This window comes from Numida meleagris, chromosome 1 (assembly GCF_002078875.1).
Source record: "Numida meleagris isolate 19003 breed g44 Domestic line chromosome 1, NumMel1.0, whole genome shotgun sequence".
NCBI classification, from domain to species: Eukaryota; Metazoa; Chordata; class Aves; order Galliformes; family Numididae; genus Numida; species Numida meleagris.
The window spans coordinates 24,854,464-24,867,932 of record NC_034409.1 but is presented as its reverse complement, the minus strand read 5'-3'; the positions used below and the strand labels follow the sequence as shown (position 1 = coordinate 24,867,932).

At 39.1% G+C, this 13,469-nt stretch overlaps 1 protein-coding gene across 7 annotated transcripts in view; it reads right to left on the bottom strand.

Annotated features, from left to right (window-relative positions):
* ASZ1 (ankyrin repeat, SAM and basic leucine zipper domain containing 1) overlaps positions 1-13,469 on the bottom strand; it is a 38,459-nt gene that overhangs the window by 11,724 nt on the left and 13,266 nt on the right. For 4 of the 7 annotated variants that reach the window (XM_021384855.1, XM_021384858.1, XM_021384856.1 and 1 more), the window contains 5 exons: positions 9,346-9,457; positions 8,929-9,063; positions 6,381-6,493; positions 3,002-3,077; positions 2,598-2,654 (listed from right to left, as the gene is read on the bottom strand). In XM_021384855.1, the coding sequence (XP_021240530.1) occupies positions 2,598-2,654; positions 3,002-3,077; positions 6,381-6,493; positions 8,929-9,063; positions 9,346-9,457 (493 nt within the window). The remainder of the gene's footprint in view (positions 1-2,597; positions 2,655-3,001; positions 3,078-6,380; positions 6,494-8,928; positions 9,064-9,345; positions 9,458-13,469) is intronic. The other 3 variants (XM_021384857.1, XM_021384859.1, XM_021384862.1) reach the window with 3 other exon arrangements.

Sequence of the window (13,469 nt, the reverse complement as noted above, 5' to 3'; positions counted from 1 at the left end):
TCAAGTGAAAGATGGCATGCTCCTCAGATAACATACCAGTGAGGCTATACATGAACTCTTACATCTTTGTCATGTTGCCCAAATGGTCACTATTTTTTATTCACTTCATTTTCTGCCAAATATAAAATGTTTTTTTGTGTGTGTGGGAAGGTGGTCAGAGGAAGGAGAGTCTTGGCACTGCGATACAGAAGTATGCAGACCAGATAACTCTCTAATGATGAAGTTAAACTCCTGGCTCATTTTTTGATGTGTCAAATTTTTATTACACATTCTCAAATCCAGAAGAGGATGCCAATTTCTCTTATTATAAGCTAACGGACATGTGAGACAGGAATTTTCTCAGTTCAAAATGCATCAAGTATTCATGCCACTGCCTTGTGAGACAAACCCTCAAAAAAAGATGCCTCTCCTCCAGTAAAAAACATCTAAGTGTCACAAGAAGAACAAGCAGACAAAAATCTCCAAATGTTGTATAGACTTGTCCCAGTATATTGAACAGACATGTCTCAGTATTGAACAGTTTATAACTTGAAGGAATGCAAGGATTTCAGCTTGAAAGAGTCATTGTTTAGGCTCTGTTGTAGAATACAGATAAAGATATTTACAGAGAAAATATCTTCCTGATATAGTTTGATGGAGGAAAGTGTCTCATGTTAGTGACAGGATTTTTTCTCCAGTTCCTTGGATAAAAAGCAGCATGGTTCAGAGGCATCCATCAGAAGTCATCATTAATCTCTGCAGTAATAAGATCCAGGCTATTTAAAAGAGCTGGCTGTTAGTGGAAGATCTGCCATCACACTAAAAACTTTCAGCTCTGTTATGAGGAAACAGATTAGATTTTTTTCTACTAGCAGCAAGGGGAGAAACTGTTAGCAGAGCTCTAAAACTGTAATCAAGAATTGATGATAACTTATGAAATGGTAATAAGCCAGGTGTGCGATGTTATTTTTAAAATTCTGAGTTGAAGACTAATTAATTTACGTCCACAAACAAAATATGACTTATTTTCCAGGTGCTGTTTTCTGCTGTTGCCAAGACAAGAGGCAAAAAAAAGAATCCTGCTCCTACAGAAGTTGTCTTCCTGCGCAAGAATAGCCAATCCAGGTATTATTCCAGTTTGTCCTTCGTTTGGGACTCCCTAATACACATCTGAACACTGAAAAGAAGTTATTAGTTTGCATGAAAAACATTTTGTCTCATCAGTGAAGCCAAAGTATTTTAAGTAAGCAAATAGCTGAGCCTTAAGTCCATAATCCTCTCCCCTCCTCCAATGCACCCTCGACAACACCAAATAAAAATGATTACAACATCAAAACAGGTGATGAATGTGAACATACGCTCCGTCAGATTTGCAGTTCAGTGCAGACAAGAGAGAGCAGTTCACAGTCATAAGGAGAAAACCACAAAAATCTCTTAAGAATGAAATTCCTGTAAAGGGAGGCTTTAAGGCATCAAATAAAGCCCACACTGGGATGATGATACCCAGTGAACACAATCCACACAGATGCTGACATGCCTTGTAATATTTATGTCTAAATCAACTCTTAAAAAAAAAAATTGATTGACAAAACTCCCTATACATGTACCCTCTGAGAATACAGGTATTTCTGAGCTCTGTCAAAACACTGAAAATGCTAACTCAGTTACAGTTACAAGACAAATCTCCACACAGGACAGCCTTGTGGCATCAGCTCTGAAGGAACACTAACATTTGCAGTTACATTTTGATTGCTGCTGCTAGAATACATGTCTCCTTGATACCACGAATGTTCTGGCACTGTTCCAGGGTATAACAAAAGATTATCCAAGCCAGAATAGAGAGAAAAAAAAGCTGACACTTAAGTTTTACATGGATAGCACAAGTAGCAGGGAGCAGGCCTGAAGGAGCTAATTTAACAAGGCCTCTTTGGTAACCTGGACCAGGTACAGACTGCTCAGAAAAATCCTGCAGCCTGAAGTACTTGCGCGGTTCCAAGGAGACTGCTATGGTAAAATTTCATTATGGCATCCTCGTTCAAGTGGACAAAATCTTTCATCTCCCAGAGCAGTAATTTCAGTGAGGAGTCTAAGGAAAAAGCAATCACCCTATTTCTACTACAAACTGAAACCTTATAAAGACATATCAATTTATCCTGGACAACAGTGAAATAAGAAAAGAAAAATATAAGGACCACATTTAAAGTGGATATAAAGTGGATATATAGGATTATCTGCTTCTAATCCTAGCACTGATCTCCATTCAGGGAAAACACACGTCATAACAATGGCAAAAAACTAAAATTCAAAATCGAACTCTTTCCTGCTCATCCCTACTCCCACATCATTACATCAAAGAAATAGAGGGAACCTCCAGTTCACAGTCTGATCTACGTAAAGACGAGCCAAGAATTCAACTCACAGAATTCAAGGCTAGTCTGTCGGATTACATACTTTACAAAAGGTCTGGCTACGTTTATACAAAAATTCTAGAATTTGTCAAGGATTCTGAAAACAGGTCTTTAAAGGTGAATTCTTATAAAGGTTAGATATTTATAAAGAGAAGATATTAAAACCACTTATGAAAAAGAAGAAAACAATTTCTGAAGTCATAAACTAACCTGCATCATCTCTTCTTTTTGCATGGTCAGAAGCTGCCATAAATATACATCTCTTTCCTACATAAATCAAAGTATTTTCTGTCATCAAAAATAGTTTCAAAAGAAAACAGTGTTTTCACTTAATTTTTTTTCCACTTACACTTTACTTCAGTTTTCACAAACAAAAACAACTACATCATACATTAATCAGAGAAAAACGAGTGTCCTCCAGTTCAGAAATATCACACGCTGTGACTAATGCACAAGATCAAAATTAAGCAATCCAGTCCACTGCAGTGGACCTTTACACTTCAAAGGTGAAATTTCACTTAACACGTTTACTTAAATTAATATGGAATTTATTTTGTTGTTTAGGGTACATTTGCTTTCATGAAATTAAAGATAGCAGATGGGTCATATCTTACCTTCAATAATCCTATTATATGTTCTAGACCAATACCATGTAAAAACACATCCATGGCATCAAAAGTTGAACAGGAACTGTAAATACATTCAATAAAAGCTCAAGATGAAAATGGTGGAAATTAAAACCAAAACAAAAATACATCCAGAACAAAATGCTATGAAAGAAATCCCAGACTGACACTGACAGATCTAAAGCTCTACCTATTTACTGACAGTAGTCTCTTGTAAGCATCATGGAGTATAGCGTAACCTATAAAAATGTTTTAATTACATTTTTGGTCTAATGACTAGAATTGACCATAAAAAGAACTACTGTTACAAATGAAAATCACTAAGTAGCAAAATGTTCCAACATTTGAGCAACATGAGGACCTTAAAGTTATTCACAAAAGCCTGAAAAATTTGCAAGTGGTGTTAAGGAAGATAAACTGTGCATTCTTATCAGCTAATGATCATATAAACTGGATTCAGCCACAGCTGTTACTCTACCAGTTCCACTTAAACCAAAAAAGGTTATCAAGAAAACAGGAATGTCTATTTTGAAGACAGTGAAAATAAGTTTGGTAGGAAATTCACTGTCAGAAGACTACTGTTCAGAAGGTAGACCAAAGAAACAGTAAAACTCATTTTAAGTTCAGAGCTTAACATCAGGTAAAAACATCAGTCTCTATTCTTCAACCTACTAAAAGTTAAAAATAAAAGGAAAAAAAACGTCCAAACAGTCAGATGAACAACTGTAATGAACAAAAGAAAAAAACAAATCACATGAAGTGCAAAAAGAACTACTGCAACTGCTGTGACAAACCTTTGCCAAAACTGAATTAAGAAATAGTTTGCCCTCTTGTTGTAGGCCCCAAAATCAAGGTTTGCCTTCATTTCCTATCAAAGACTAAATTAAGTTTCTACTGCTCAAATTGGCAGAAAACAAACAAAAAAAAAACAACAGAAAAAAAGTCTCTGAAAACAGTTCTGAATGCATAAGAAAACATTTCAGGTTTGCACACTGAGAATCTTGAAAATTCCAAGGATTTCTGCTATTTCAGTACATTTAACCCTTCACAAGGTATAGCCATTCTAAATCACCAAAGGAGTAGTTTATGCAACTTCCACTTCATAGCAAGTCAATAAATCCTTGAGCATAAGGCATGTTTCAGCAGACAAACGTAAGAGTTTAAAACTACTGTCTCCACCATGAAGTTGTGCAGAATCATGTCATCCTCTTCCCCTCAACACACAAAGAGCAACAGCCAGCCTCTGAAGTAAGCAATCCATAAACACATTCATACAATGTACAACTGATGCCCTCAAACTGGGGAAAGGGACAGTATGTATGAATGTGAATGACCTACAGCAATCAAATCTTTTAACTTAAGCATGCAAAGCATACAGTTTACAAAACTTTTGGGAGTCCTTTGGTAAGTCAATATCTCTGGTGCAAGGAAAGGACATTTTTTTTCCAAGAATCAAAGAGAGAGCTATTCAGTATCTGTCCATATGTTTACTTGAAAGCTTGTGAATAAGACGACTAGTCTAGGAGTTGAAGAAAGCAAATTCCTGACAGATATTTTCCTCCTTTTACAGTCCAGGCATCTGGAGCCAGGACAGTTGTTTCATTAGCAAAAGCAGAAGTCAGTGAATGAAGCTACCCTCACTAATGCCCACAGAAGGATGACACAATCATTTGTGACAGTTTATACTTATTTATTGTTCACGGTGGGGCATCATTCTGACACCCAGTACTAGATGATGCATTAGAAAGGAGCAGATGAGAGAGGAAATGGAAACTGAGAAGACAACTGGCAACGCTTGTGATGAAAACTACAAGAGCCAAAGACAGGAAGGAGGCATCCAACTCAAGGAGCTATGCTGACTTGAGAAGATCTTATCACAGCCAACAGCTCCCTCACAAAGAGAAGTGGAGGGGCAGGTGCTGATCTCTTTCTGGTGAGGGTGTCAGGGCCCGAGAGAATGGCATGAAACTGTGACAGGGGAGGTTCACGTAGGATATCAAGAGAAGGTTCTTCACTAAGAAGGTGGTCAGCCACTGGAACAGGGTCCCCAGGGAAGTGGTCATGGCACAGAGCTGCCACAGTTCAAGAAGCATCTGGACAATGCTCTCAGAGATCTGATCTGATTTTTGGGTGGTCCTGTGTGGAGCGTGAAGTTGGACTCAATGAATTTTATGGGTCCTTTCCAACTTGGGGATACTGTACCTTTTGATTGCCATTAAACAAAAAGAACAAGCGTGCGTGTATGTGTTTGTGTTTTCAAAGCTTATCAAGATGACTGAGACACTACTAGAATGCCCTCTAGCCAACATCAGGTTTCAACAGTACAAAATTCATTTGGATAACAGCTGTGTAGGATTATTTCCTTGTTTCATTAATAATATGCAAGAACAGAAAACAACACAGATAATTGACTTTACTGTGCAAAGTCTTCAACCCTCAGTTTTAGGAACTCCGTCCACGATGACCATGGTTAGAGCCCCAGAGGATAAAAATCTAATTGACATAAACATTCCTCTAGCAACAGAACCTGATGAGGTTCTGTCTGAAGTAATTCTGTCTGAGACTACCTGAAGTCTGAAGCGTTAATTAATGAAGTACCCCCAACCTAATGATACACAATTGTGGTATTTCAAATTCCGCATGACCTGGCTGAGCAGGGACACGATATTAATCTGACCAACCAGAACACACTGCACAGAAACTACGGGCACTGGAGATTGTCTTCTCAAGGCTATACGGCTCAAGGAAGAAAAAGCATGGTTTGCTGAGGACTTCTTAGCTGTATGTTCCATGACAAAACAATATTGGACATCTTCAAAGCAGGTACTGAGTTCAGCCAAAGGACATCTGCATGCTTCAGAGTCAGAGGTATGCTTATAAAAGAAGTTCTGGAGCTTAAATGCTGTTCATACTCTACTTGAGGTTTCTCAGATGTATGGCTCTCCTCACGGCAACCCAAGTACCCGAAAGCACATGGAAAAATGGGGCGTAGCTCTTCTTGGTGGCATGAAGATGAGAACAGGCATTTAGTAAAAGTACCTGATATCAAATGAAGATAACCACACAACAAGGAGTATCCAACAGAGGAGCATACAAATTTAATAGCACTGAAACAAATGTAAGTGCCATTGGACCCTGCCTTTACTATACTTTACGTCAAGTGTGAGGAAAGGAAGACCTAGAGCATGCTCATAGCCTACAATGCAAAGGAACTCTGCAGTCTTGAAAAATGAGTATCAATTTACTTACTGTGGGCTCTTGGTAGGGCTTCAAATGATTCACAATGCATTCTAGTAAAACTTACTATGAACAAATACAATCTGTCATGAATGCTTATAAACCAAAATTACACTGTAAATTTATTTACCTAACACTGTGGTCAGAGGCAGCTGTCAGAAATTTGTACACAGTCTCTTGCTTTGTTGTCTCACAGTATTTCCCTTGCGAGTGATTTACAGTCAAAGAGAGTAAACCATAAATCTGAAAAAGCCAAAATGTGTTAGTTAACATGCATAAAGAAATACACAGAAGTTAGACTACAAAGAGTTCTATTATAAATTAGTACATCGGGGGAATATGAAACGTCTGCCACTTCTCTAATTCAACTATAGTAAGGAGTTAAGACTAAGCCCTCAGAGTTTATTATCAAAAGCATTTCTGAATTAAATGAATTCAAGCACGATGAACCAATGCAAAGCAATAGTTTATATGCAATGTAGTCTTAAAAGAGTTAGCAACTATTACTTCAGAAGCAGCAATACACCAACAATTTTTTTTGTTGTTTGTATACAAGAGTACTACACACTCTAAGGAGTAAGTTCTCTGAAAAGCTTAATGTATAAGACTATTTTAATATCTCAATTTCCAATGCATATATGGACCCAACATTTAGCAGTTCACATCTGACAATTTAAGTTGATTGTATCTGTCAGACAAGGATTCTTTCAGCTGACTAAACAAGCAAGTCTTCTGCCAGATATCACCACGCATCAGTGATGGATTCCACAAGCTGAACTGCCCTTGCTAGTTACTAGAAAATCTAGCAAAGCAAGTAGAATCCCAAAAAAAGGTAGGGAATGGTGAGACTACTTTTCTGAAATTCAGGTGATCAGCCAGTTTTTTTGTGTATACACACACAGTGTGGATTGACAGTGTGGCTAGCACATAAGTCCCCACTTAATTGCTTGTCTATTCCCTAAAATGGGATAGGGGAGAAGTGGAAGAATAAATGTGAGAAAAAAACTGTTGGTCAAGACAACAGAATTTTAATTAGAGATGAATTCCCTAACAAAAAAGCAATGCAAAGGCAAACTCACCATCTCCCAGTTGTAAACTGATGCCCAGCCAGTCTCCAAGAAACAGGTACTTAACAAAAATCCCCCTACTCCTCCCATGCTTTTATTGCTGAGCATGCTGTTATACAACAACATGGAATAACCCTTTGGTCACTGTCTCAGCTGTGCCCCCTCTCAGAGCCTTGCCTACCCCAGCCTGCTAGCTGGCAGGGGCAGAATGACAAACAGCGAAGGCCTTGATGCTGCATAAACACTCAGCAATAGTTAAAACACTATTGTGTTATCAACACCGGTTTGGTCACAAATCCAAACCAGCACCATATGATCTGCTAGGAAGAAAACTTCCACCCCAGCCAAACCCAGTACAATATGAAAGGAAAAAAAAAATGTTCCACTCCCTTACACAGTTTCTGTTTCCAAAGCCTATATGACAACCCAGAGGGGCTGTCAACAGGCTGAAGAGCAGACTTCCAAGCTGGAAGACGCTCACGACCATTAAATATCAGAGTAACATCTGCAAGACTTTGTGGTAACTGTGTGAAAGCTAATACTTCACAGGTCAAGAAGCAAAACCCACCTCTCAAGTGCAAGAAGCCTGTATTCCCTCTACATCAGACAGTTACGTTGTAAGACTATGTGGCCACAGCCTGCTGAACAAGTCATTTATCACAGGCAGAAAGCATTTGTAGCCCCTTTCAGTAAGCTGAGTTGACAGACTGCTGAGCCTCTTACACCGATCTTGCTAGCCTACACTGGCAACTCTGCGCATAGTTACCATTTTTGCTCCTGCCTAGCCCTGCAGTCTGACAGGAGGGAAAAAAAAAAAGAGGAAAGAAAGTAAAAAAGTCACTGAAGTGAATTACACATTTTTAAAGGAACACTGGAAAAAACAATAAGAAGTTGTTAGTTAGTAAGAGCAACTCAGAGCAAAACACACAGAAATCTGACTTGATTGATCCACTATGTATCATCTAGGAAGAGCAATAGAAAGACTTTACGAGTGTATATATTGTCTTCAGCAGCATTCTTCACACTGGTAATTAGTGACTGCTTTTTCAATGATCTGATGACCAATTCACACTGTTTTAGACTGCCTTCTGTCCAAAGAATCTGAGAACAGATTTGGAAGATGGCCAGTACATACTACTGAATCCCTCTCTCCCCTTTAGCTTTAGCCTTTTCACTTTCAGCTTCAACCAGAAACTATACACTGCAAATTAGTTTGATATCTGCCTTGTCTCACGCAGTTCGGCAGCCAGGAAAAAAAAACGGACATGATTTTACTACTTCTCATGTCATCATTACTGACATTACTAATTCAATTAACTCAATTAACTAATATTTTAAATCTGAAGTCAAAGATTCTAAAAAGAAATAGGCCAAAGAAATGACAACAAAGCACAAAAAAAGGAAAATTAAAAGCATTTAAAACTTTGTGAAAAGTTGGCAAATGTGTTCAACTAGCTCCTATAATGTAGTTATTAAAGTAACACTTCCACAGAAAACAACACAATACAACAGATTCTCAAGGCAATCTCAAAAAAAAACAAAACAAACACCCCAAACAAAGGAAAAAAGAAACAAAGAATTTGTATTTCAAAGAGAAATGAAATTAAGTACCTCTAACTGTTCATTGATTTTTGCTATCTCTGCTGCTGTTTTCTTATCCTTAGCCTGTAGATTTTTGTCTGCTCCAAGCTCAAGCAATGTAAAAACTACATTTTTATGTCCATGGTGTGCTGCCCATATTAATGCCTGCATGAAAAGCAACTTTGTTTTATCAAGTTTGTATGCAGAGCAAAAAAAAACAAACAACCAGAGGTTCAATCAATAACACAGCATTTATAACTTCTTACATGGCAGACAAAGACATGCAGCACAAAACAATCTCAGGGTAGAGGTACAGCAAATAAGCTTGAGCATTTGCTTAAGGAAGGTATACTCAGAAAATAAGCTTATGGGCTCCTGCTTTTTGTTGTGTGTTTTTTTTTTAACTTTTAAATTATTAGTTGAAATATACAGAAGTAAATCACTTACTGAATATCCACTTTCATCTTGAGCATTTATGTGTGATCCATGAGCAACAAGAAGACGAACAACACAAGGATAGCCTTTTCTAGCTGCATATATCAGTGGAGTCATTTGCTTCCTGAAAGGAACAGTGACAAGCATGTCAAGATGTTAACATCCAGCTGTACGATCAGATAGGGTACCTCAATTCTGCAAAGACTCTCTCTTCTGTAGAGCCATACAGCAGAGAATGAAAGTCCGTGACACAACATTTACACTTTACCACAAAGTTCAATTTAACAGACATGAGATTTAGTAACTCATTTATGTCAGTTGGCATTTCTTAAACATTTTAAGAGTTGCTATTTGTTTTCTAACTGAAAAGAAACCAAGAGTCAATTATTGTCCTCTGCAAGGAAACTCAGAGGAAACATTCCAAGAGTTTAGAATATAAACTTATAGTTTGTTTTTCTAGAAGAAAAAGTTAAAAATTTAAATTTAAATAGCGCATTAAAACAAATATTCTTAACACTTCTCAGCTATGAAAAGCTTTCTGATTTGGTTCTGAAATACGTGAAATCTGTTTTTGACTGGTACCACAGACTCAATGGCAGACTCTCAATGAGAACACATGGAGAAGCTTAGTAAGGGAAAGAGCACAGTCACAGATCACAGTTTCCATCTTAATAAAGCAGAGAATATCAGCAAATCACCCATTTTTAAATTCAATTCAGAGAAAATAAAAGTGGCAAAGCATGACTTCTAGCATCAAAAATCTTAAAGAACACAGCTTAAGTGACAAATTGTATACATAGTTTAACTGAAAGTTCTGAAAAGAAATAACGTAGTCTTGTGGAGAACAAGTCAAAAATCATAATATTCTTCTAGTTAAATGTTCAGTTAAGATGAACAACTATATGCACGCTTCCAAAACTCTCTCTGATAAAAACATTAAAACATAAAAGAAGTCATCAGAGAACTACATAGAAATGCCATACTAAAAATGTTTTCAAATACTAAAAGTAAATGCACATCAAAATACTTATGTCCTTGACCTTATTTTCATTTTCTGTTCCCACAGGTATGTCAACATTTGCTCTCTTATATATACAAAATTATTACTTGCAGTTGCTGAAGTAGTACTTACAGACACCACCTTTCCCATTATTCTATTTTTTTAATATATCCCCAAACTGCAATGACAACAATTTATTATGCTCCTTAGATGCTTGTAAGATAAAGCCATAGCAAACTGGTCTGATGTTTTTCAGAAATATATGTATATGTATATACATATTGCTCAAAAGCTTCTGTTCAGAAAATACCTTTTGAGTAGCCTGACTCTTCCTCTTTGGTGCAATAAGACTGCAGAATTGAAATGTAGTATTGGAGGAGAAAGCAGCTGAGTTTCTGGGTTCTATGAAGTAAATAGTTATAAGCTAAAATATTTTACTAACAGTGTTCAATTAACAATGTACTGTATCTTAAAATGCTGTGCTTTTCTTTTTCCTGAAAAAGTGTGATGTATTTTTAATGTATAGCTCTCATTTTAATGTATAGTGCAGACAAAAATCTGATGAAAAAATTTATTCTATGAGAACACGATTTGAGAGAAGAAACATTTTCCAGAACGGTTTCTTACCAGTAATTTCAATGCCGACCACTAGAGGGACCCCGAGATACATTTGTACCCCAAGTAAATTTCTTAAAATGCTGGCTTTCTGCCTCCCTTCGGACTATAGCTAGAACTATAGCTTTGCTCATCCTCCTTCGTTATTTCTCACTCACAAAATCTGTTATCATCTGTTAGGATAACATTTGGTACGATACAAGTGTAGTTAAAAGTCCACTGCAAAAATTTTAGACGTACACGAAAACGCAAATCATTTGACCATGCCCCACATGACAACAGAATCACAGAATGGCTTGAGTTGGAAGGGATCTTATCGATCATCCACTTCCAATCCCCGTGCCGTGGGCAGGGTTGTAATTCACTATGTCAAGTTGCCTTGAATACCTCCAGGGATGGGGCATTCTGTTCCAGTTGTCGAAATTCTCTAGAATCTAAGTTGTTTAAATTAGAGAGACATGGATTTGACAGACAGACCACTCAATGGAGAAGGAATTAGCAGGATTGTCAAACTCAGAGTTGTGGTCAACAGCTCAATGTCCAGGTGGAGAACAGTGATGAGTGGCATTCCTCAGGGGTTCGTTTTGGGACCAGCACTATTTAACATCTTTGTAAATGACACAGACGATGGAATAGAGTACATTCAGCAACTTCACAGGCAACACTAAGTTGTGTGGTGCCATTGGTGGTGCTGAAAGGAAGAGACGCCATCCAGAGAAACCCTGACAGGCTTGAGAAGTGTGCCTGTGCAAACCTCATTAAGTTCAACAAGACCAAGTGCAGAGTCCTGTACATGGGTCTGGGTAATCCCAAACATCAGGAGAAGATGGGTGATGAATGGGTTGAGAGTTGCCCTGCAAATAAGGACTTGGGGTGCTGGTTGATGACAGAAGCTCAACACGAGCCAACAGCATGTGCCTGCAGCTCAGAAATCCAGTTGTATCAAAAGAAGCATGAACATTGGGTCAAGAGAAGTGATTCTTCCCCTCTGCTCTCCTGAGAACCCACCTGTAGTACTGTATTTGGCTCCAGGGTACTGGCATAAGAAGCACGTGGAACTATTGGAGCAAGTCGTACACGGGGATGATCACTTCCCTGCTCCTGCTGGCAACACTATTTCTGATATAGATCAGGATGTCATTGGCCTTCTTGCCCACCTGGGCGTACTGCTGCCTCATGTTCAGCCAAGTGTCAACCAAGATCCCCAGGTCCATTTCTTCCACAGTCTTCCAGCCACTCTGCCCCAAGCCTGTAGTGTTGCCTGGGGTTGTTGGGATCAAAGTGCAGAACGCAGCACTTGGTCTTGTTGAACTTCATCCCATTGGCCTCAGCCCAGCAATCCAGCCTGACCCAATCCCTCTGAAGGGCCATTCTACCCCCAGGCAGTTTGACACTTTCTCCCATCTTGGTGTCACCTGGAAACTTACTGAGGGTGCACTCAATGCCCTCATCCAGATCATCAATAAAGAAATTAAAAAGGACAGGCCCCAATACTGACCCCTGGGGAACACCACTCATGACCAATTGCCAGTTGGATTTAGGTCCATTCACCACAACTTCCTGAGCCTGGCCATCCAGCCAGTTCTTTACCCAGCAAGGAGTACATCTGTCCAAGCCATTGGCTGTCAGCTTCCCCAGAATACAGTGGGCTACGTGTCAAAGGTTTTCCTTAGGTCTAGGCAGACTACATCAATAGCCTTTCCCTCATCCACCAAGAGGGTTACTCAACCATAGAAAGAGGTCAGGTTGGTCAAGCAGGACAGGACCTGCCTCTCATGAACTTGTGCTGGCTGGGCCTGATCCCCTGGTTGTCCTGTATATGCCATGTTATCTCACTTAAGGTGACCTGTTCCATAACCTTCCATGGCACCAAGGTCAGGCTGACAGGCCTGCAGCTGCTGAATCCTCCTTACGACCCTTCTTGTAGATGAGTCACACTGGCAAGCCTTCAGTCCTCTGGGACCTCTCCAGTTGACCAGGAACACTGTCAGATGGTGGAAAGTGGCTTGGCAATCACCTCCGACAGCTCCTTCAGCACCTTCAGGTGGTTCCCATCCGGCCCCATGAACTTGTGGCAGTCCAGATGGAATAGTAGGGCTCTGTTTCCACCTGAATCATGGGGGATTTATTCTGCTTCCCATCCGAGACTTCCACGTCAGGGGTAGAGAACTCCAAACATAACTGGTCTGACTTTTAAAGGCAGATGTAAAGAAGGCATTGAGAATATCAGCGGTCATGCTCCCCACTGCATCTAGTAAAGGATGGAGATTCTCTTTAGTCCTCCTCTTACAGTTAACATATTTATAAATAAGTTTTTTGTTCTCTTTCACTACAGTGGCCAGGTTGAGCTGAAGCTTGGGTTTTGCCTTTCTAATTTTCTCCCTGCATATCCGAACAACTTCATTGTACTCTCCCCAAGTTGTCTTCCCCTTCTTCCACGGGAGGTAGACACTCCCCAAGTTGTCCTCCCCTTCTCCCACAGGAGGTAGACTCTTTGTTTTCTTCTGAAGCCTCACAGAAA